The 24,074-nt window shown below is 38.2% G+C and overlaps 1 protein-coding gene across 6 annotated transcripts in view; it reads left to right on the top strand.

The window, feature by feature from the left end:
* Window positions 1-24,074, top strand: part of KIF13A (kinesin family member 13A) — a 126,278-nt gene that overhangs the window by 95,648 nt on the left and 6,556 nt on the right. For 3 of the 6 annotated variants that reach the window (XR_013947566.1, XM_080582712.1, XM_080582709.1), the window contains 21 exons: window positions 1,352-1,514; window positions 2,164-2,304; window positions 3,913-4,062; window positions 4,616-4,780; window positions 5,426-5,599; window positions 6,147-6,298; window positions 6,406-6,538; window positions 6,659-6,805; window positions 7,812-7,850; window positions 9,183-9,282; window positions 9,370-9,496; window positions 10,542-10,597; window positions 11,847-11,971; window positions 12,821-12,997; window positions 14,349-14,441; window positions 15,285-15,437; window positions 16,851-16,928; window positions 17,457-17,504; window positions 17,948-18,059; window positions 19,024-19,175; window positions 19,689-19,793. Coding sequence is in view for 5 of the 6 variants with exons in the window: in XM_080582712.1 (XP_080438838.1) it covers window positions 1,352-1,514; window positions 2,164-2,304; window positions 3,913-4,062; window positions 4,616-4,780; window positions 5,426-5,599; window positions 6,147-6,298; window positions 6,406-6,538; window positions 6,659-6,805; window positions 7,812-7,850; window positions 9,183-9,282; window positions 9,370-9,496; window positions 10,542-10,597; window positions 11,847-11,971; window positions 12,821-12,997; window positions 14,349-14,441; window positions 15,285-15,437; window positions 16,851-16,928; window positions 17,457-17,504; window positions 17,948-18,059; window positions 19,024-19,175; window positions 19,689-19,793 (2,590 nt within the window). In the remaining variant the exon portion in view is untranslated. The remainder of the gene's footprint in view (window positions 1-1,351; window positions 1,515-2,163; window positions 2,305-3,912; window positions 4,063-4,615; window positions 4,781-5,425; window positions 5,600-6,146; window positions 6,299-6,405; window positions 6,539-6,658; window positions 6,806-7,811; window positions 7,851-9,182; window positions 9,283-9,369; window positions 9,497-10,541; window positions 10,598-11,846; window positions 11,972-12,820; window positions 12,998-14,348; window positions 14,442-15,284; window positions 15,438-16,850; window positions 16,929-17,456; window positions 17,505-17,947; window positions 18,060-19,023; window positions 19,176-19,688; window positions 19,794-24,074) is intronic. The other 3 variants (XM_080582710.1, XM_080582711.1, XM_080582713.1) reach the window with 3 other exon arrangements.

The following is a 24,074-nucleotide window of genomic DNA, read 5'->3' as shown; positions in this document are numbered from 1 at the left end:
GGGAGCGACAAAGGTGCACGTTTTTGCATGTTTAAGGCACTAAAATTCAGAGCTGCCTGCCAAGGCTGCTAGTTGCTTGTCACCTTGATACAGTATCAGGGAAGAATCAGAGTGCACTTTGAATTACCCAGGCTGTTCCTTTGGGATATTTTGAAAAAAGATAACCACTCAGGAAGAATTCTTCTGGGGATTAAAAGGTATGTTAACAGCAATTTGTGGTTTGTACAATAAAGATGTGTGAAAGATCTGAGCTTATCTGAGTAAAAGCAAATAGGCAAATTTTGCCTGTATTCACAGCAAGACCCTTAATTAAATTTATTCCTCCTAAGGGTTGTCTGTGATGTAGTATATTTCATGGAAATGAGAAGTATATGTACACAACATATACTAGGTTTTAGTAGGACTTTCCTAGAAAAGAAGAAAATTCATACAAGAGAGTTCTGGTCACTGAAAAATCTGAAATTTGATCATGAGTTTTATGCAGAAGATAATGGGGCACAGTAAGTGGGATTACAGGAAAGGCAGAAAGGGGGACTTCCTATTTCCTCAGAAGATGACCATGATACTTTTAAAAGGCAAAATAAAGATGAGATCCCCAGGTGAGAATGTATCACACAGTATTGCAGGTGGAGGTATAGTATGTGTCATAGCAGGTTTGCCAGGTTTTAGGTTAGAAGAGATTTGCTCAGACAGGCCTTAGAAACCTTCTTGGAACTTGTCCAGAGACTGTTAACTGTACAGAGTGCAGGAGCTTTAACCAGTGCTTACTCATCTGTTAGGTAAAAGGTGCTTCTGGTAAATAGGACTCAACGTGTTTTTTAATATTCACGTTTGAGATGGCTTAAGTATATGCGGGGACTTCTGGGAAGCACTGCAGAGCCCTAGCTGTAACGTAAAGCTGTGGCCTTCAGTGATTGCAGGTTCCAACATCACGATCCGAGGAAAAGCAGTTTTTATCAAGATGAATCACATGTTGGGACTGGTAGTTTCTGTGGAACATGACTACAGATTAAAGGCAAAGACAGCTGCAATTATTTCATTTCTTGAAAGTTAAGAATATCCCTAGGGCTTTTAACAAATTATCACTGAAACAGCTGTCATAGTACTGTGCCCTTTTATTTGGGCATTACTTAATTATTTGGGCATATACATAATATATTTGCTTAATATGTGATCATTGTTCTTCCCCAATAAAGCTGTCCAACACTGTTTTGCGTTTGCTGGCATAGTGCATTATGGCGTTTCTCCTTACTCTTGCTTCATAAAAGTCTTTATTAGCACCTCTATTTGCAGCTTTCCAATAATAGAAATAGGTTTCTGTGTATTTTTCATGTTACCCACTGCACCACAGGGATGAATTGTTTCGACAGAGCCTGGCTAAACTTCGAGAGCAGATAGTGAAAGCAAATACACTGGTGAGAGAAGCAAACTTCTTAGCAGAAGAAATGAGTAAGCTAACAGATTATCAAGTAACACTTCAAATCCCTGCTGAAAACCTCAGTGCCAACAAAAAGGTAATAACAAACAGTGCTGGAAAATGAAATAGTTTTATGTCTAATTCAAAATGTGTAGATGTAATTAAGGCCATAAAATATTATTTTTGTTGGATTATATGTAGGCAAAACATGGGTGCTGTGTGATTTTAATTGTATTGAAAGTGAAAAAGATAAAAATGGGATTGTAGCATTAAGTATGGCTCCTCCTGTTCTTTCAAGTGTGTAGTAATAGGGATATGTGCCTGCGGTTTGTGAGCAGACATTTGTGTTCTGTTGCTGTAAAACCTAAGTAGAATGCTGCATTTTAGTTATGTTTGCAAAAATTACCAGTTCCTGTTAAATATCCTTTTATGTTTTTTCTTAGGATTTTCTAGTAGTGTTGCTATAAATAGCACTTAAAATAATACACCTGTCATAAGTGATTTGATTGAGAGCGTTGTTAATGATCCTGTGTGAATGAAAGTTGTCTGAATGAACAAATAGGTCTGGATCTTCAGGGATGTATAGGGTATGCTCTGTTTGAGGACAAAGGTGCTATGGCTGGCACACAGAAGGAAGCTGTATGCTCTTTATTTTATTCCTTTTTAAGAGCACAATTTGAGTGAAAGGTTAAACTACTTACATGCTTGCACCTTTCCTGCAGTGACTATTTTTTCCTCTGGTTTAGAGGGGCGCAATAGTGAGCGAGCCTGCTATTCAAGTGAGAAGAAAAGGAAAAGCTACTCAAGTGTGGACTATTGAGAAACTAGAGAACAAATTGATTGACATGAGAGACCTCTATCAAGAGTGGAAGGAGAAAATTCCTGAGGTATTAAATTCTTTTTTTGAAGGAGATCACAGACTGAGTTTTTCTTCTAACCCCTTGTAGTATGTTGTATAGATAAAGTGCAATGACTTCGTATATTGAAGGATACAGCACTATGGTTAAAAAAAACCAAACAGCTGTGAACAAAATGCCCATGCAGAGTAAAACAGAGCTACATCTTATCCTAAGTTGTATTCTCCGGTGTGTTGAGCTAGTGACTCATGATACCAGTAAGAGCTTATGTTTACCTGCCATAATACAGCTGCCATGCAGACGGGCATTAGTCTGAATTGAAACAGCAAACAGCATTAGAAACAATGATTAAAATGTGGTTTGTGTCAAAGCTAGCTAGGATGACAAGAGAGTGCTCACACTGCTTAGATATGCTTAAGGTGCTGAACACACAAATGGGGCAGAACTTGATCTTAAAATGTGAAATATTCTATAATCTCATTTGTATATCCCCCTACCTTAAGGCAGTGAAGAAATCGATATTTAGTCTGCATCAGTATCTCTGTCAAAACCAACTGGCATTTCCTAAGAATTTAAATAACAGGTCAGCCTTTAGAAATGAGTGTAAGACTTGTCAAAAGCTTGTTTGTTTACTGGCAAGAGACAGATGTAAGATTTGGTGTTCCAGAAGATGTCCTCTAAGTATTAAGGTAGAAGTACACAGGACGTATACCTTACTGTCTTATGGCTGACATGGAGCACCTGAATTAATTGTATCAAGAATCATTCTCAAATATGTTTGAACAACTGTCGTGCTTTTGTTCCATGCCTTGGACAGGGCATTGTGAATCTCTAAAGTTGTAACACAGGGGAGGTCAAGCACTTCATCAGTGCCCATTGAAGAAAACAATGATTTTGCTGCTGACTTTAGTAAGAACTGATAGCACATCCTTCCAATACATTAACGTGTCTTCCTGAGGCAGAATTATTCTTTCCATAGCATAGGTTGGGCATAATGCATGTGTTCTGTATGCTACATAGAAGCACATAGGTCAAATACATGTGTTGAAGATGAAAGAGGAGAAGGGAAGGAGCTAACATGTCCACTGAGGTGTGCATATCATGCCCAGAATCCATGTGAATTCTTTGTGGCTGTGTTACGGGGTACTCGTATAGAAAATGCTGCAGACATGATCTCAGCTCTTGAGGATTCTTGGGAACACTTGTAGGATTAAGCAGGAGTCATCCTGCACCTTCCATTTTGTCCTAGCAGCAGCCAGACCAGCTATTCATCCTGGAGATGATTTGTTCTTTCATTTAAAAAGAGTAAACAGAGCAGAAAAGTAAGGTGAAACTTCTTGAAAGCAATGTCTGTTGTACTTGCTGATGGTAAAGTCTGGTTTGCCTTGACATTACTAAAAAATGTGGGTCATATTACTATTTACTGTAGTAAAGAAAGGATCATATAATGTCTCATCTCAAAGATTTCATTACACATTTTTGATAGCTCCCAGTCCCTTTCTGCTTGTGTTAACAGGAACGAACAGAAAAGAATGGTAGTCACTTAGGTTTTGTGACATGATCTTGTATTATGCAGTTATTTAATTTTAATTTTAATGCTTGCAGTTTTTGAAATAACTTCTGTGCTCTTTAATACAGATAAGGAAGCTCATTGGCAAAAGAGGTGATCCTTTTTATGAAGCACAAGAGAATCACAACTTAATTGGCGTGGCAAATGTGTTTTTGGAGTGCCTTTTCTATGATGTTAAGCTGCAGTATGCTGTGCCCATCATCAGCCAGCAGGGGGAGGTAATGTGAGATAGTGCCGTAACGTATAGCCGGGGTGTGCATTCATACCTGTGCATCCCTATGTTCATTCATTCATCGGTAACATGTTTTTTTGCTGGGCGACTTAGTAATATGCACCATATTTTAATGAGCAAATGAGGCTTATTGACTTGTTTCTCAATGAATAACTGCTTTGCAAATTGATATATATATGTTTTCTGTTTAAGTGTTTAAAGTTGTCCATACACTAAAATAGAATAAAATTCGTAGTATCGATTTCGGTAGCTGAGCAAAAACCAGCATGCTGAAGTTTTGATGCACAGTCATGATGCTGTGTGCCTCTTCTGTAGTGTATGAATTAAAAAGCTCAGTAGTTCTGCATGCAAACAATTTATTTTTATTCCTTTCTCTTCTTTTTTGTCATTGTTGCTTTTCCTTTGATGGTTGTGAGCTCTTCAGTTCTAATGTTCAGTGCTAGTTGCCAGTTTCTGCTCACCTCCTGGAGTTAGATATCTCCCGTCTTCATGTCTTTAAATCCTTTCTGCTTAGGTTCTTAGTGTTTGTCTTGCCTTAGGTTGCAGGGCGGTTGCATGTTGAAGTAATGCGAGTCACTGGGTCTGTCCCAGAACGTGTAGTAGAGGGAGATGACTCATCTGAGAACTCCAGTGAGAGTGGGAGTCTGGAAGTCACGGATAACAATGGAGAAATTATTCACAGAGCAAAAAAGCTCTCCTGCAGGGTAAGTGAGAACACATGATGGATTTAACAGTTTCAGACCTTTGTAACTATGTAGTCGGTCTGATGTAAAGTACTAAGCTATTGCTTCCTTAAAATTTTCTAAAGAGAAAGGAGAAAATTTTCTAAGGAGAAGAGAGAGACCACTCTTGGTTCCAGTTCAGTGTATGTCAGTCTAACTGGCTGTGGTTGCCTGTGACTGAATTAAGTAGCATTAGCTTCTGGTACATACAGGTCTACATCACAAATACTGACATTACAAGGACTGTCTTTCTTGGCAGACACAGAAGGGGAAACAGTTTTTCCATATATCCACTTCCTGTGATTTGTTTGATTATCTAATGTAGTATCTATGGTTAGCGTCTGGATTTCATTTTTTTCTGTGATTAAAAAGTGTTTCACTCAAGTGTATCAACCTCAAAGAAAGCATGTGTATGGGTGGGCTAGTGAGATGCCTGTAACAGTTTTCCTTGCATCTGCACTTTTGTATATGCAAAATACAGATTTCCCAAGTATGGACATCTTTAGAAAGCAATTGGAGTTATCTTTTAAAAATTCTTAGCTGTTGATAATTTTGGTTGAAATACCTCATTTTAAATAGTTTACAGTAGAAGAAGTAACCATGAGAGCATCTGTCTTGTCTCCTCAGGTAAAAATAAAAGAAGCAACCGGACTGCCACCTAATCTCTCCAACTTTGTCTTCTGTCAATACACATTTTGGGACCAATGTGAGTCAACAGTAGCAGCACCAGTGGTAGATCCAGATGTGCCTCCACCTCAGAGCAAGGATGCTCATTTTACAGTGACCTTCTCTCACTGTAAGGTAATTATTTTTTGCATGAAATAGTATTATCAAGGGGATGGCATGTTTGAGCTAAGCTGTTTAGAATTTAAGCCTCCTTTTTCCTGGGGGAAGATGGCGGGAATCAAGTCATATAAATAATGACTTTTGACATACTTTAAGTGCTATAATATTTCACTTCATCACCTCTTCAAAATGCAGCAAAATGAAAACATTCTTTTCAGCCGTGGTCTTATAAGTTTAAATGTCATCTTTAATATGCACAGGGGAACTATAGTTTATAGAATGACATCGTTATATACCTGTTTGTTAAGCTCAGTAACTTTAAAAATCGTAATGGAGCTGTGAGGTGGTCTTAATGGAAAATTTCAAGCATGATACACAGTATGCAGAAGCAGTAGTTGCTGAGATGTTTCGTTTCACAACTCTGTTGACCAGAGTCAAACTTTATCATCCAAACTGTATGGTTGAGCCATGCAAGTACATAATTGTTTGGTGTGTCCTTACAAACCAATTGAGGAGATGCTGTTGTTTCATTTGATTAGATACAAGTTTTTCTCATTTCCAGGACTATGTGGTGAATGTCACAGAGGAGTTTTTGGAGTTCATTTCAGAAGGAGCTCTTGCTATAGAGGTGTGGGGTCACAGATGTACAGGCAATGGCACCTCTGTTTGGGAAGTTGATTCTCTTCATGCTAAAACTAGGACACTGAGAGACAGGTATAAATAAAATGCTTCTATGAGCTTTCCAAAGGTTTTCTAATACCTGTGGCATGCAAATCACTTCAGTGAGGTAAGCATTAAGTTTTGTTGGTATATCTTTTTAGGTGGAATGAAGTAACACGAAGAATAGAAATGTGGATTTCCATACAAGAATTGAATGAGATGGGAGAGTATACTGCAGTTGAACTCCATCAGGCAAAGGATGTAAACACAGGGGGGATTTTCCAGCTTAGGCAGGTATGTCTTTTCGTCTTGTTTAATTCATACTTACATTGATTCTTAATGTTATTCTTAGTTTCTCTCTGTTTCTCTCTCCCTCTGTGCCTTTCTTTCTCTCTTGGCTGCCTTCCTGCTCAGGGTCATTCTCGCAGAGTTCAGGTGACAGTGAAACCTGTACAACATTCGGGAACGTTGCCTCTCATGGTAGAAGCAATTCTTTCAGTCTCCATAGGTGGTGTGACTGCCAGATCAACGAAATTGCAAAGGGGCTTAGACAGCTACCAGGTAAGACAGTTACTTTATCATGCATTGATTTATTCTGTTGATTTTGCTTTGCTGCTGTAGACCCTGCCCAACAGAGTTCCAAAAGGGACCTTAGTTCACACACTGGGACCTTAGTTCACACACTGGTACATGATAGGTTAATTTTGCTGTTTTACATTTGTTTGAGTCTAATACATATAATGTGAGCATAGGGTGCTATATCTGCTTTTTTTTTTTTTATGCTTGTAACCTAATGTATAACTGATAAATAACCAAGTGTAATATTTAGGTATATGCAAGACAGCAGGTATGTGGAAGTTGTTTTTAGTTTTTGCTTGTAGAGGTGAAATTAATACTAGGTTACTAGTTTGGTTAGTTTCTGTCCCTTGTGGGACAGTGAAAATTAAGGGGAAAGGAATGAGGAAAAAAAAAAAAGAGTTGGAAGTCTTAGTGAGATACTGGTTATCTTTTCAAGCAGTTTACTTGATCAGTATCAGAAACAGCTGTTACTGAACTCAAAAGGACTGTTTAAGCTAGCAGAAAAAGGTCTTAGGAAGTATAAATGGCTTCTTGCTCCTACTAGATGAATTCATATGGGAGATTAAGCATCCTTTTAACAGTGATAGCAAAGAACAAGTGGAACAGGTCACCCAGGGAAGCAAGGTGCTTTCAGACATTCAGAACCACAAGTAATTCTAGCCTTAAGTACAGATGAAGCTGTAAAGTGAAAATATTGATGATATGCTTGCTAAGTCCTTTTCCTGGCACTGTATTCTACGAACTGTTTGTTGTTTTTTTTTTACTAAATGTAACTGCTAAAATCATGGGTGAGATGCTGTAGTCTGAAGAAAGATCTGATCCTACCTGTTAATAAGACTTTGGTTATCTGAGTGTTGTAATTCTAACATTTTACAAGTTTGTTTGTGGCAAGATGCTTTTGTACTCATGGTTTGGGGTAATTCTTTGATTTTTCTGTTGAAAAATGCATGTTCTTTTGTGTTTTACAAAATGTATTTTCTCCTACCAGAAGGAGGAGGAGGATGGTGGTGATATGGATAGTTACCAGGTATTGCTGCTGTTGCTGTCAATCCTGTGGCATGGGGCACAGCTAATGCTAATAGCCAGCAACTTTCCAATGAACAAGCATACTGGTGCAAGCAAAAGCAGCTTTGAAATATATGCTGTGCATTTAAGAGGCTACCTGGGCTATAAAACACTGCTATTTCAGTTTACCATGTGACTTTATACTCTTACAGTGTGCTCTTCTCTCAATTACTCAGCAGTCAGCTCTCCTAACTGGCTACATGAATTTCTACGTAAATAAAAGCTTAGAAACTTTAATTTAAAATGAAAATAGTTTCCAGTGACTATCTTAGGGAAGAAAAAAAAAAAAAAAACACCCTGCAGCTACACAAGTTTTTCTCAACCAAATTATACAGCATTGGGCTTTTTTGCTTTGTTTTCTAAAGAAAACGTCTTAACCTTTGAAGTTGTGCAGTTTTCTGAAATGCTAGTGGGAGAGTGAGTGGCGGATGCAAGTGTGGGGAATACAGAAGTTCAGTGAAGCATTTTTTCTATTTTAAGCTCATCTACATGAAAACAAACCAACAAACCTTGAGCCTGGCTCCTTGTGTGATAAGTAAATACAGGACAGTCACAGTTTAGAAAACTTGAATCATTTAAAAGGTGGCAAGGGCCAGGATAAGAAATACCTAAAAATGTAAAGCACATGGCAGACCTTTACACTGAAGTCTTATTTCTAGTAGGCAGCTTTTAAGGAAGTAAAACCAGTTAGGTGAGAATGCTGACATCCCATAAAATAATGGGTTAGGTTTTACAGCAAACTCAAAAATACCAGTTAGGTACTAACTTTTCGCGGGCTGTTTATGCGCTTCCTGACAAATCACAGAGAAGAATGAACCAGATTTTCTGTGATACCACAAAGCATGATTGCATGATCGGTTTTGTTTGCATGAGAAATTAATTGCACTGATAGCAGCTGCTAGCAATGAAATTTTGTGCAGGTTTGAGGGCATACTGACCTGTCTAATCTTCAGGAGAACTTATGATCAACTGATGATACCTGTTTTTCCTATTCCATATGCGATTAAAAAGTTTGATTGCCACTTCTGTGGGTAATTAGTCTTTGGTGTATAATTCTGTTCAGCAGCTGAGGTAGTCACATTTTCTTTTCCTCCTTTTGGAATATGAAACTTGAAAACAAGCTTCCGTTCATGGGTGATGAGGTACTTAATTAGTATGCATGTTATTTGGGGAAAAAAGTTTTCTGCATCATGAAAGCTGTTTAATATCGATTCTGATGAAACTGTCGCAAACTTTACTGCCATTTGATCTTAACCACACAGCCTAATAACTTCCATTTTTCATCCCATGTTAGGAAGAAGACTTAAACTGTGTACGAGAAAGATGGTCTGATGCATTGATAAAACGCAGAGAATACTTAGATGAGCAGATTCAAAAGATCAGCAATAAGCAAGGTTTGAAACTTAAAATCTCTCTCGTAAGTACTTTATTCCCCATATCATCAGAAATGTGTCTTATAATACTACCCTCTTTCACTGTAGAAAAATCTGAGGATGATATAGAACGAGAAACCCGGCTGGTAGAGCAGTGGGTAGGGCTGACGGAAGAGAGGAATGCGGTGTTTGTTCCAGCACCAGGCAGTGGAATTCCCGGTGCCCCTGCAAATTGGTAAGTTCAGAAAAAACATTGGAGTTGTTAGCTTTTTTTACATGAACGTTGCAAACTAAAAGGTAAAAATCTTAAGATGTTTTATAGCCTTCTAGGTTTTCCTTTAATACCTCCAACTACACTGAGCTGGCATAAGGCTAGAAGGTCAGGTGCTTGTTTGAAAGTAATGAGTGTTTGTCTTGTTCCTTTACTACATAAAGGACTTTTGAGATAACTTTTCACAGTTTGAACAATGCCTTTGAATTGAATACTGTTTGACTTTTTTTTTTAGTTCTGAGAAAGTTATCCTGTAGTTTGATTCCCTTCGAAAAAAAGGCTCAATTGCTCAAAAATTTATTGTAGAACACATCATTTCATTGAGTTGGGGGTGAGGAAGGAAGAAATTCTCATTTAAAAGAAAATTTGAAAAGGAGCAGAAGAAACATATCTAATAACTTTAATTTCATTTCAATATGTGTTTTAAGTAAGGCTGTTGAAACTGACTTTGAAAAGTTAGAAATGTAACATTAAATTTGTTGAAGTGTGGACAAGAAATAAAAGCTCTAATCAAGTGTACACTGATGTCTCTGATAATGCCTAATATCTCTACTTCATTGGGTGAATGATGTAGTGATAATTTTTCCTCTCAAACTTAGGATATTTTTTCCCTTACTCACTTGAAGTATGCTGTGATCATGTAGCTAGAAGTATATTTATTGGTATAAAGATTATGTCTTGCCAGGAGTTTGCTATCCATTTGTTTGAAAGATTGCTAACCTTTATGTGTAAGAATACTACAGCTAGTTTATTTTATAAGAAACAGAGCAAGATGTTTAAAACTGTAATGCACTGTGGCGTGTGAATTAAGTTTTGGTAAAGCACTACATTTAGCTACATGTGGAAATAAACACAACATTGTGCAACACAGGCACTCTAATTAGCCATCAAAATTTTGATAGCCTTAGTCATTGGTCACAGTTAATACAAAACTTGCATGGAGAACTGTTTGCCCAGATTAGTTTAGGTTTGTATTTGCCTTCTGTATTGACAGCAGTTTTTGTTTCAGGATTCCACCTGCAGGAATGGAAACACATATACCCGTCCTTTTCCTTGATTTGAATGGTATGTTGTAACAACAGATTAAGAAACTAAAGAAAAGAATAAGAATTAGTTTGCATCAATAAATTGGTAGATGGAAGAGTGAATCTTAAATGTCTAAGAAGACATAAAAAAGTCCTGGCAATGGCACTGTCTGTCTGGTATGGCTTGTAGAATGTACTTTCTTCTGATTCTGTGTGTGAAGTACAACTATTTTAAAATTAAGATAATAATCAGGGAACATACCAGTACAAGGATTGGTTATACAACAGAAAAATGCATAAAAGAGCAAGCTTTGTTTAAATGGAATGGCAGACAGGAAAATCCTGTGTGCGTTTTGATGTATAAATCCACACGTCATTAAAGTACTGATAGAGAATCTTCCAACTCTTCCACTGACTAATCTGTAGAGGTTTAAACAGATGGCTTAATTAAGAGTGTGTTTAGGAGCATAACAAGCATTTTGTTAGAGTATCTGAGTGTTGTCCGTTTGAAGACACTTAGTTTTATATGAGGGAAGACTATTGATTTATGTTCTTAGAGCACAGATACACTGTATGCAGCAAGAGACTGGAGTTACCGGTATATTTAAGGACTGTTTAGGAAGTAAGTCTGTAAGTATAAACTTGGACATAAAGTAGAGAAGGATTCACAAGCCTAGTCACATCCAGCACTTCAGTGGACTACTAGGCTTGATTATACAGGCAACCCATCGATGCCCGCTTTAGACACTGCTTTTGAAAAATTATATATACTCTTCTTTCCTTCTGTGCTCACAGGAAATGTTTTTGTTTTTCATTGAAAACAGAGGTTGGCAGATAGAAGGCCAAGTAGGATACTTAAACAGGTTTATGAATCATTGCACAACACTTTTTTTGTTTAATTAAAAGCCTAATGTTAGCAGAACCACTGTTGTCTGTCTTGATACATCAGAACTGATTTACCTAAGAGATTAGCTGGTTAGACTGGCAGGTGAATAAGTCAGGAACTTTCTGGCTGGGTAAATTCCTTTCCTGAATACCTAGAAGTAGTTCTGAATTCTGTTTAGGTCATGTGAGAATATGTTCAGAGGGAGTCTTGGTCCAGCCTTACCTCCCCACTTTTGTATACTGAAACCATCTTCAAAATAATGCATAGTAGTAAGATTAATCAGGATTAAATGTGTTATGAATATGGGTAGGATTTTGTTACAACTTGTATTACAACTTTGCCTCCATATATTGATATCCTTTGGTGCAAAACCATTTCATTCTTTGCATGTTTGTTTCATTAGCTGATGACCTCAGTGCCAATGAACAACTTATAGGTCCCCATGCATCAGGAGTTAACTCAATACTACCAAAGGAGCATGGGAGTCCGTTCTTTTATCTGCCGATCATAAAACACAGTGATGAAGAGGTAAATTGTTAGCAAGCCTCCTTCTTGACGACTGCAGCTTATATTAAAGCTTTCTTCTTATGTTTTATTTTCTCCTTGTATGTATTTAATCACTATGATTATGTTTTTGTATTAGAAGTGCTGCTTTTAGTTTCTGGCCTATTTGGTTAGGATTTAAGAGGGTATGACTTGTTAGCTCTCCTGCCTTAATGTAGAGCTGGTAAGTCTTTGCTCTTGGCAAAAGTCTAATTCAGCCACCTAACTCAGAATTCCTTTTTTCGTCTTTCCTTGCCCCTTCATCATTCCTCTTGTAGGCTCCTAATTATTCACATAAAACTGCTTCCTTTACTATGCTGACTAGGCTAAGCTTAACGTTTAAAAAAAAAAAAACTTTTTTCTTTGTAGTACACAATTACTTTTTAAATTAAAAAAAAGAAAAGGGGAATTGTTGGAAGTGAATGGTTCTGAGTACATTTTGGAGCTTAACTTGTATTTTTTCTGCTTTCTGTGCCATCTCAGGCCAATGCTTAAGAGTCCATTTGCAGAATAAATGTAAAGTTCAGTACATCTGCAGTAGGATTTCTTTCTTCCTCCAATATCGCTTCTGTTCTCTCTTCTGCTTCCTTCTGGTGAAAACTTCCTTTTGGGGCAGGAGATTGTGCTTCCTATCATGTTTCCTGGTATCTTAACACCTTTTTTGTGCTGCTTCTGATTGCTTACTATGAAAGGTGGTTTTATTCATTTTGGTCAATGGTACTTATTTTTCTTTCATAAAAGAATTGTTTTACTCCACATTAAATCATTGCAAATTATTTGTTAGATTGAGTCTTTGATTTTTCTTTCCTTTCTCCATTTGATTTGTCTGCATAGGTTTCAGCCACTGCTGCTTGGGATTCTTCTGTCCATGATTCAGTGTACCTGAACAGGGTCACTCCACAAAATGAGAGGATTTACTTAATAGTGAAGACTACTGTGCAGCTCAGTCATCCTGCTGCAATGGAACTGGTTTTACGGAAAAGGATTGCAGCCAATATTTATAACAAACAGGTAATAAGTTTATATATTCTTTTATTACTAATTTTGTTTGGTATCCCTAATTTTATGAATGTGTTTTCTTAGCTGCTTGCTTCATTTTGCATGTCTCCTATTCTTATTAAAAACAAATGAAAAACAGATTAGCATAGATTGCAGTAATGCTGTGCACTTCTAGTATAGCCTTTTGACCTGTCAATATTTCAAACTGATTTGTTTCAAAGTGTAACAGGCACTACTTTTGCAACAACAACAACAAAAAAAGTGGTTTAACCCTCTTGGTTGTATACTTTAAATGTTCATTGATTTTGAGGAGTTTGCAGTAGCTTATCTAATATAGGGTTACTGTAGCCCACTCTGTTCCTGACAGTAGCTTTGGGGCCTTTAGATGTTCAGTGTGAACACAATACATCTTTTTCATTTCTCTTTATTATTTTCTCTGTTAATTACAAACTAGGCTTGTTTTCAAGCACTACCAAAATGTATATTTTTTCTACCATTTTTACATGGTGATCTCAAATAGGGTGTTTCCATGGGCAACAAGAATGGTTGCTGTTCCCCTTGCTTTGCTGCTTCATGGGTTTAGACAATGACATGTTCTCTAAAATCATGTTCATTTTTGTTTCCCAGACAATTGAGACCAAGAGTGTATCTCAGAATTGCTTCAGATTTTGCAGTAGGAGGGGGAAGTAGGGGTGGGACACAAAACACCTGTTGTACTACTAAGCAACTTACTGAACAGCTGAATTCTGTTTTTTTAAATTATGATTATTTATTTTGTTTGTTTGCTTTTTTGTGTGTGTGTGCTTTTTTTTGTATTTGGCATGTTTTCCTTTGTCAGTTTCATTCGTCTAAAATGCCTTATTAGATGAAAGTTAAGTTTACAGTTAGTGATGTAAGGGCTAACTAGTCTAACAATGAAGCACACTAAGTTTGTGACTATAACAGTGAAAACTGTGGCTGCTCTTCCAGTTATGGCTAGAGATCAGATCTACACTTTGCTATAGCGAAAAGAATTTTCTGCTTATTTAAGAGGTGGCTGACAAAATGAGAAATGTTGGTGTCCACACATTAGAGACTTGTTACAGCCACAGTTCCTCAATTACAAGTTATGACACAAGGATAGAGCTTCAGTGCAAAACAGGAGTAAACTGTTACTGTTTAAACTTGACAGCATTTTGTACTGACTACAAGGCTTTAAAAAGTACTCTAAGGATTGTGAATGCTGAAAATGAGCTTACTAAATTATTGTCCTGGAGAATGTGCTTTTTTGGTAAAATACATTTTTGCACTGCAACCTTTTTTTTCTTAGAACATCATAAATAATTATCATCAAAACAATAATTGAGAATTACTTTTTTTGTAGAGTTTTACCCAGAGCCTGAAAAGGAGAATATCCTTGAAAAACATATATTATGCCTGTGGAGTGACCTATGAAATAGTATCCAATATACCAAAGGTAAATTACACAATATTTCTCTGGCAAATTCACTGAAAATAACAGAATAACTACTGTAGTAGGTGGTACTGATAGCAAAGTAAATGTCCTACTTTGTTGATATGAGGCAACTTGCCAAAGTACATATCCTGCTGTTCAATGGTGAGGTCGTTTTTACCTTAAACAGTAGAAAACTGTGGGGATTTTATTTTCTCTTTTACTGTGTAAACCGAGTTCTTGTAGTAGAGCTAGTTTTGAAATTGTATTAGCTGCTTCGGGGAGAATAAAGAGGCTACTCAGGGATATTCAGGTTAGTGAAAACAATATAGCTGGGAAAATTAGTTCAATGGGAATATAAACTATATACTTTACGTCAAAAACTTGTACAAACTGAAAATGGGCTCTAACAGATTTTAAAGGTAAACTGGACAAAAGAAAGTAAATAGTTTTTTCACCATGTAATTCTCACTTTTGTATGGTATTACTTTCACTTTAAACTCTAGGGAAATCACACAGACTGTCTAAGGTTTGGTAAGGAAGTTGCATTTACTTGCCTGGAACACTGTCATTAGTCAATCTGTAACACAGGAGATTTCAGGTTAGATATGTGTTATTCCTAGAAGTACACAGACTACAATAAATGCTCAAAATTTCTCCTAAGCATGACCTCTTCTTCATTCAGCATCATTTAACATGTGTTGAAAAGTCCTAGGTTATTGATTATAATTAGGATTGCTAATTAAGTTAAGGATTATTGATTCAAATTAAAATTTGTGGATCATGATGGTCTAAATAAGTGAATCAGCACATTAAAAACACTAGGCTTTAATTTGAAAAACTTAAATACTGTAACTTTCAATTTAGGCTACAGAAGAAATTGAAGATCGTGAGACCTTAGCACTGATGGCTGCAAGGAGCGAGAATGAGGGTACATCTGATGGTGAAACTTACATTGAGAAATATACACGTGGTGTGCTGCAAGTGGAGAACATTTTGAGCCTTGAACGACTCAGACAGGTAAGGAAAAGGCACTTCTTGCACTTTTTGAACTGAACTATTACAGTCCAAGTAGAGATGATGGGTGGTTTTGTGTTTTAAATATCAAGTGTTGCTTGGTGGTGGTTTTTTGTTGGTGTGGTTTGTTTTAGAGAGAGAACATTGGACAGGTAAATGTGAGACTGAGTTACTTCTGTGAAATACATAATTCCAGCAATGGTAACTGTAGTTGGCAATGGGGAACCTGAACAGGCAAAGGCCAAAGAATGAATTTCAGATACAAATGGTGGTGGTTGTGTATGCAAGCTAAGATTTGTGAATGCAAGCCCTGTTTGCTGTCATTAGGCACACTGAAAAAAAAACTGCTGGCTGGCTTGCAGGGCCCAGAGGGTGGTGATCAGCAGTGCAGTGTCTAGCTGGAGGCCAGAAACTAGCAGTGTACCACAAGGGTCAATAATGGGCCCGGTGCAGTTTATCAGTCTTCATTAATGATCTGTATGGAGCGTTCCCTCAGCAAGTTTCCAGATGACATAAACTGAGGGAGCAGTGGATACAGCAGAGGGTTGTGCTGCCATCCAGAGGGACCTTGACATGGTGGAGAAGTGGGCTGACAGGAACCTCATGAAGCTCAACAAGTGCCAAGTCCTGTGCCTGGGGAGGAACAACCCCAGGCAGCAGTCCATGCTGGGGCCACCCAGCTGGAAAGCAGCCCAGCAGAAAGGGACCTGGGGGGTCCTGGTGAACACCGAGTTAAAGGTGAACCAGCAATGTGCCTTTGCAGCAAAGAAGGCTAGTGGTATCCTGAGCTGCGTTAATCAAGGTATTGCCAGCAGGATGAAGGAGGCGATCCTTCTCCTCTGCTTAGTACTGTTGAGGCCATACCATATACTCTGTCCAGTTCTGGGCTCCCCAGTACGAGAGAGACATGGAGGGAGTCCAGCAAAGGGCCACAGTGATGAAGGGACTGTAGCACCTTTCCAGTGAGGAAAGACTGAGAGAGTTGGAACTTTTCAGCCACAGAAGAGTAGGGGTGGGGGTATCTTTTCAATGCATATGAATACCTAAAAGGAGTTTTTCAGTGGTGCCCAGCAACAGAACAACAGGCAATGGGCACAAACTGAAACAAAGGAGGTTCTGTCTGAACCTCAGGAAACAATGCTTTACTGTATGGGTGACTGAGCCATGGAAAAAGTTGTGGAGTTTCCCTCCTTGGAGATATTCAGAAGTCAGCTGGATGTGGTGCTGGGCAAGCAGCTCTAGGTGGCCCTGCTTAGCAGGGAAGTTAGCACAGATAACCTCCAGAAGTCCTTTTCAGCCTCAACCACCGTGAGAATCTGTGATTCTGTCATATTTGATTGTTTCTCATGAGGAGACTGTGACGTTGTCTATTTCTGATACCAGCACTATTTTAATGTGATCTTTTCTTCTACGCAGGCAGTCACAGTCAAAGAGGCGCTCTCCACCAAAGCTAGAAACATCCGCAGAAGCATGAGCACTCCAAATGTCCACAATGTAAGGACCCTTTCTCCTCTGTTAAATAAGTATGAATTGAGTGGTGTCCGTGTGCTGGTGTAATACTTGCACAATGTGATACGGTAATGATTATTCTGCGCTAGGACTAGCCAACCTCTGGAAAAGTCGTGAATGGAAGAGTCAGTCATTTAATAGGAATCCCTCCCCACAGCTTTGCATCCTGGAAGAGAGGAAGGTTGACAGGGAAGTGGGAGGATTGGTCAGAACTCTTCTAGTTTTGGAAGTAGTTTAGAATGATGGCTGCAATGATGCAGATTACGTTTTTTACTTTTGTATCAAAGTCTGTTTAACTTTTTTGTAGCGTAAGGATAGTTTCCATTTTGTGTGCATTTTATGCATTCTCCTCTCACCTACTCATATAGCACGAATGTAGCTGTCCTTATAAGTAATTTTATCTGAAAAGAGGCAACACAGAAGTTTTCAGGACTATATGATCACGCCTCCTTAAGACATATTTTGTAAATGAAAGGGATGCATTTTGTCATTCTGTCTGTTGGTGTATTGTAGGTATCCTGTAGCCGACTAGATCTTTCTGCCTGTGATGAAGATGATAAGGTATGTAAATGTGAAACTCACTAAAAGAAGTGGTACATATTCTCAGATTTCTTTCCTCTTCAAAACAACATATATTTAAGATTTTTTTTAAAAGGGAAACAGTATTTTAACTATATGTTTACGTAATATATCTAGAAAATGCTAATTACATCTTACTTGAATAAGATGTAATTATCTTTTGTTGTTCTCTGCTCTTCATATTAGAATGATAGAAATTGAAATTTAAGAAATGTTAAATGAAGCTGGAGCAAAACTTAATTTATTTTCAATTGAAAGTTAATTAGATTATGAACAATTCATCTATGCGAGACAGAAAATTGTCTTGAAATCAGTAACTTTATATTCCCAAGTATTTAAAAAAAAAAAAAAAAGCCTACTTTTGAGTTTAATTTCTCCGTGTTTTCCTGTATCAGCATGCATATTTATGTATTTTTGTTTCTTAGGGTTGGTCTGAAAGTCACCTAGATATATCTGACTGTTCTTCCAGTTATCAAGATGTATCATGCTATGGTACTTTACCCAGAGAGTCACCTCGCAAGAGCAAAGATGGCAGTGGTGAGACTGAAGTATATATGTAATAACTATGTTTGTGATTTTTTTTCATTACTGCACTAAACTGAAAATTAAATATCAGTGCTCTTCCTGTTAATTTCTCAGTTCACTTCTATTAAATGCTTTCTCCAGCTTCTTGCTTTAGCGGCTAAACATAATCTGGAAATAGGGGAGAAAGGGAAAAATGCATGAGGACATTTATGAAAGGATAGGAAACTGGGGTGTCCAAAAAAAAACACAAGAGGAAGACAAAGACAAGCTAGATGTGGATCAAAACAGAAGGAGGAGAGGAAAGGAGGAGCTGCTATTAGTTTATGAATTTGAAAATGAAGAAGCTTCTGTCAAAGCGGGAAGGGTTATTTTGCAGGTTCTTTGCATGATTTTGGATATTTGCTCTTCCATGTCAGCTGTCACAGATTCCTCACTTTCTTTAGGTCAAATTGTAACCTGCTCTTCCTGAGTAGGTGATGTAGGTAGAGACACTGTAGGTAGGTAGCAGCAAAGCAGGATCTGAAAGTTTATTCGTTGCTTCCTTGCCTATGATTTCCTTTTTGATCATCCTAGTTGTGCAGGATTGCTGGCTTGGTTCCAGTGCAGAACTGCAGGGCTGTGAGGAGAGGAGAGGCAAGGCAAATGAAGCAAAAAGCTGTTAGTTTCTGTGTCAGGGATGATTCCCACTTCTTATGACTGAGATGAAAAGGGAAAAACTGGAGCTTCAGAGTAGAAGGGGCAGATAATGCTGATCTCTGCTTTCCTCCCATTTCTAGGCTCCTCAGAGGAATAGAATCTCCCTTTCTAGAGCTCAGCGCTCTCATGCTTTGAGCAGTGGCTGAATACTAAAATATTGCCATTCTTTGTCTAGCCATCAAATTGCCAAATGCATGGCTTAGCCTTCCATTGTTTTGTATTATGCTCTTGCAGTCAAGATGTGAAAAACTGAAATACAATACTTTTGTTTTTCTCCTAGGTGCTGTGTCAGAGAATTCCCATGCTTTAATGGCCAGCCCTTTTAAAGCATTTTCTCCTCAGCCACCAAAGTTTTTCAAACCCTTAATGCCAGTGAAAGAGGAACATAAAAGGAAGACCCCACTTGAAAGCCGACCTCTGCTTAGTCAAGAGGTAATCTTTGAAAACTACCTTGCTCTAAGTGAAGATCAATTAATTGTTTGCCACGTGTATCTGTTGCAATAGAATGTTGTGATTCCCTGTTTAAAATTAATCAGGATGGGCTTTATATGTAGTGGGGTTTTGGTCGTTTATTTTTTACCTCAAGCTTTGTGTTTTTTTTTCACTTCTTGGTAAGCATTCTCCTTTATTAGGGTACTTCTATTTTAAAGTAACAGTAACCTGCTTTTTTTTTTTTCCTTCAGCAAGATGTTGGTGTATTTTTTCACAGATAAAAAGTAATTTTGTGAAACAGTGTTCTCTGGTGGTTAAAAGCCTGACTTTTAATCTTCAACCTAAAACACCGTTGAGAGAAGCGTATGATTTTTTCTACCTGTTAACTTGAATTTTGGTATAATATATGGCTATCACGGGTGTTTCACTTTCATCACGTCTTAATGCGTTTCTGCCCTGCATGCATTTAGCGTTGTGGTTTGTGTGATGTGTTGTGTGTCTTAACCTTTGCAGAGTATGCCTTCATCTCAGGCGCATTGCGCTGGCTGTGTTGTGCCTTCAGGAAGCAATGCCAGCAGCATGCCTGTAGAAAGCAATAGCATACATGAGGAAAAGATTGTAAGTTTTGTACCAGTTTCTGTTCTGAGGCCTGGTGGCGGGCTTAGGGCCAGTTGGTGGTGGGCTTAAGGCACTTATGCTACCGCAGCAGGAAAATAAGGGTTAATGTGGACATAATCACCTGTGATCATAACTGATAGTTATAATGAGTGGTCTCTTGCCTGACTTGTGAATGCGATCCTTAATTGGAAACAACTCTATTGTTGTTTTGTTTTTTTTTAAACTATTCGTGTGTGATTTGTCTTGTGGGGAGGGCGGGAGAGGGGAGGCTTTCATTTTTACAGTGCGCAAATGGTTAAGTAAAGTGTGGTTTAGTGAATCATGTCGTTGCCTCTCTAATATACCTTGTGTGTTACCCAGATTTTGTGACTATACCCCAGAGTAAATGGAATGATCCCATTTGGTGTAAGTAACCATGCATTTAGGTGTGGGTACACTATAAAAGCTTCTAATTGCCTGATGTTGGAGTAGTGTCACTAAAATGAGATTGCCGCTCTTAATTAACCTGCAGTCTGTCTTCATCATAATTCAGGCGGTGGATGTAGGTGGAGGGTTTTTATTTTTCTATTTACCTGCCAAATCCTTTTCTCACTGCTGCTTCAGCAAAAGTTGTATCATCATTTCTGCTGTATGAAGGACTTGGTTTTCGGGCTGTGGAACATGGCTGTGAATACTTGCTTTAATCAGAGCTTTAGATTTAATATTCAGAACCTTGAAATTATTTCCCATATGTATTATGGACGTCTTACTACAAAGTGTGGGATTCTTCATACTCAGTGTTGTTTTCATTCCTACCATATAGCCAGGCCGTTAGAAAAATTTATTCTGGTTATTTCTAATGCCATTTCGTAGGTTGTTACCCCAAAGTCTCCTGAGAGTTCCAGTGTATGCACTGGAAGTTTGGCTGTTTCCAGGTGGCAGCTGTTTTCTTTTCCATCGTGTTGCTTTTCTATAAGGCAGCATGAGTCAGTGTGTCAGCTGAGTCACAGCCCTAAATGGCACGAAAGTACTTGGGAGACAAAATCTTCCACTGGGTTGAAAAACATAAAACATCCCGTCGAACCTAATCTATTACCAAATTTTCCACAGCAACTTCAGAGCAGTTTTGATCCCTTGAGTTAAAGCAGGGTCCCGGCCCAGGCATGCTTTGACTTCACACGAGTCTTTGCCCGTGCTGTTTTCCAAAGATAAGCAGAAGCTTTCGGAGCTGGAACCAGGCAACATCCTGCACCAGGCTTTTCCAATTACACTGAAACTAATTCACTGAACACTTTAAATCCACTGCAGCCAGCAGGGCCCTGAAAAGAGCCATTCTTTCAATTCTCAGCTGCTTGCTAATGTCATTGCACTGCCTTCTCTCTTCCCTCAACATAGACTTTTCTTCAGTTGCCTCGTCAGTCAGATCACGGGAACTGATCCATCTAGCTGAAAAACGCTACACAGAGGTAGTTAGATTTCAGCTGGGTCCACTCCCCTGCCTGACTACCGGAGTGGGTACAAGGGAGGCAGGCAAGAACTAGCAACCACGAGTGGGGGGGAGGTTGAAATGACTACCCCAGCTTATGGCGTTGGCTTTATCACATTATGGCTTCTTGTTTGTTGGTTTGTTTATCTCTTAGGAAGGAAGCCTTTGTAAGGTGTAGGCTTCCCAGGCTACTCTGCATTTTTCAGAGCTGGAACAAGCCTGTGTTGACTAGGCTGGACAATGTATTTCAGACATTTAGGTGAATAGTGCTCTCAGAATGAGTTCAGAGATGACATTTGGGTAGAATCATGCCTCTGCATGAAAATTTACCGGTCTGCTCCTCTCTGATTGAGAGTGAAGTTTCCACATTATTAATCAGAACTCTAAATGATTGCTCTAAAGCACGGTGCTTCTTATTCCTAATTAATAACTGGATGACTGGTGTAGCTTCAGGCGTGATACTCACTTGCATCTTTTACTTCATACTGCATGTAAAAATGCATTAGAAATAACAAAGTGACTAAACAGACAGAAAGCTAGTAATTTTAACTGGATTAATATTTTGCATCTAAGTAGACGTAAGAGTGATATTTGGCCTTTTCCTCATGTTTCTCCAGGATCTTAACTTTTTCTTGAGTAGTCAAAACACATCTGTTGATGGCAGGGGGGGAGGGCTGAAGTGGTTAACAGAAAATGTTTTTCTTTAATTGGCCTTAAATAGAGCATTCAGCCTGAAACTTCAGGTAGCTCTTCCACACCTGTTAAATACCGCAGCTATTTTAAAGCAGCCTGACACAAGAGCATGTCCTCTGTAAAAAGTGAGTACAGCGAAATGTGTTAAGGTCAGGGTAAATGTTTTTGTACTCAGTGTATTTCAATAATGGCTGTAATTAATGTTTCTCAGGGTTTTCTTGTCTAGCAAGTCCTCCTAGTGGGCAATGAACTTGATGCTGTGAAAACTGAAGCACCAGTAGTGTAACCACCGAATAAATATTATTGATTTTAAATGAGTGAAACAGGGACAAACATCTTCAAGGTTACTTGAGAGCTATAATTCAGAAATCTGAAAACTCGGGTACTTTTTAATGAAGAAGTGTGTTTGTAACGAAGCAGGTGTACGAAAGCTGCTTTGTGTTGGAGTTCTTGTTTACTTTGCTTCTGTTATTGCTGAATCCTGACTTATCATTTTCTTTCCTTAGTTCTTGCTGGGTTATTCTTACTGTTACCAGTTCTTAAATCTGTTTTTCATTATAGTTTTCTGTTACTTCCCAGGGAGGTGTCACAGTTTCTTTACCAGTTCTTCATGGGTTTTATTCTTTGGTTCTTCCATTAGCCTGAGCAGTACAAGAAGGTTTCCTTCATTTTTTCCCACATCTTAAATCCACAGGAATTTGAAGAACCCTGAAAATGCTTTGCTTCTGGAATTTCCCTATCAGGAAGCTCAGGAGGAGCTTTGACAGGCAATATTTCTTGTCATTACGTGGGGGCACCTTTTGTCCACCACAAGGTCCTATCTCATCACCTCCTGTTTTGCAGTGTTCTTCATAATCCATAATCTAGTAATGAGACTGCATCTCTGTGCCTTAGCTTTTGTATTTCTGATGATAGATAACCCCCAAACCATGCATGACTGGCAATGTGGTTTCTTGTTAGACTTTTCCTACCCAAGTTGGTGATGTCTGTGTCTGTAGAGCCATTTTTCAGTTACAGTGTCTCTTACCCAGGCTGATTCTGAGCATGGTCCCTATGTGTCCTAAGACTTCTTTTCAGTCAGAAGAGGAATATTTCAGGATTCCAGGGAGAAACAGAAAGCTCTGTTAGAAAAATGACTCTGATTTCAAGTGGAAGTTTAGCTAGTATCTACAAGAGGAAACACTTGTTTTGCAAAAATGCTTATTGATTTGGAATTCTTGTACTGTCTTAAAGCCAGTGTATTTGATAACCACTAGAGTCTGTAATGTTTTGAAAACAACCTTCAAAGTTTTTGATTCTATGCAGAAAATTGCATAGTAAATGAGAGAGGAAAGAGTAAACAGAATATCTGAGAAAAGGTCCCTCAGAGATGAGTAACATGTATACTCCAGTATGCAAAAAGATGCTCTGCATAATGCTTTAGTGCATGGAAGGGTGTTTGTGGTCCCGATAAGAGGGACTAGCTATAGATTTCAAAACTAAAGAACAGAACTTTAAATAATGTAAAACTTTTTAAAAAGTATTATGTAACATTTCATAGCACTGTCTCTCCTCTTTAGAGAAATAAGTAGTTTCAAAGTAAAGTCTTCATCCAAATTCTATATGAGAAGTAACTCTGAATCAGAGCTGTACAAAGTAGCAACCAAAAGATGCCAAGCCTTTACTTGAGCAAATAGTCTGAAATCTGTTTGGTTTTGTCAGATATGCTTAGATAACTAGAGACATCTTCTTCAGATACTGATTGCCCTGCTAACAGAGATTTAAAAATGATTGAAAATCTTGATTCAGCTTAAGAGGCCATCCTGTATGGACAGTGAGACTGAGTAATATCTACTATGAGTTTTTGGTAGAATGAACACAGTAGAAATGAAAATGAGACCTCGTTACAGATAAGGACTATAGTGAGTAGTGATCGCTTCAAAAACACAGGATAAAAGTGAGGTCATTTAGAACATACTTACATTTGTTTGTTTGGGGGGAAAAATGGGAGAAAAAGAAAAATAAACCTCCAGGTTAGGACAGAGATCTTGTCACATAGGCACGTGTTGCCTAATGCATACATATGAGGATGTTTTAGTTTGTTGCACTACTGAATGGGGCAGGGGAACTGGTCACAAATGAGT

Source organism: Anser brachyrhynchus, assembly GCF_964034855.1.
Source record: "Anser brachyrhynchus genome assembly, chromosome: 2".
NCBI lineage: Eukaryota > Metazoa > Chordata > Aves > Anseriformes > Anatidae > Anser > Anser brachyrhynchus.
This window is presented reverse-complemented; position numbering and strand designations above follow the sequence as displayed.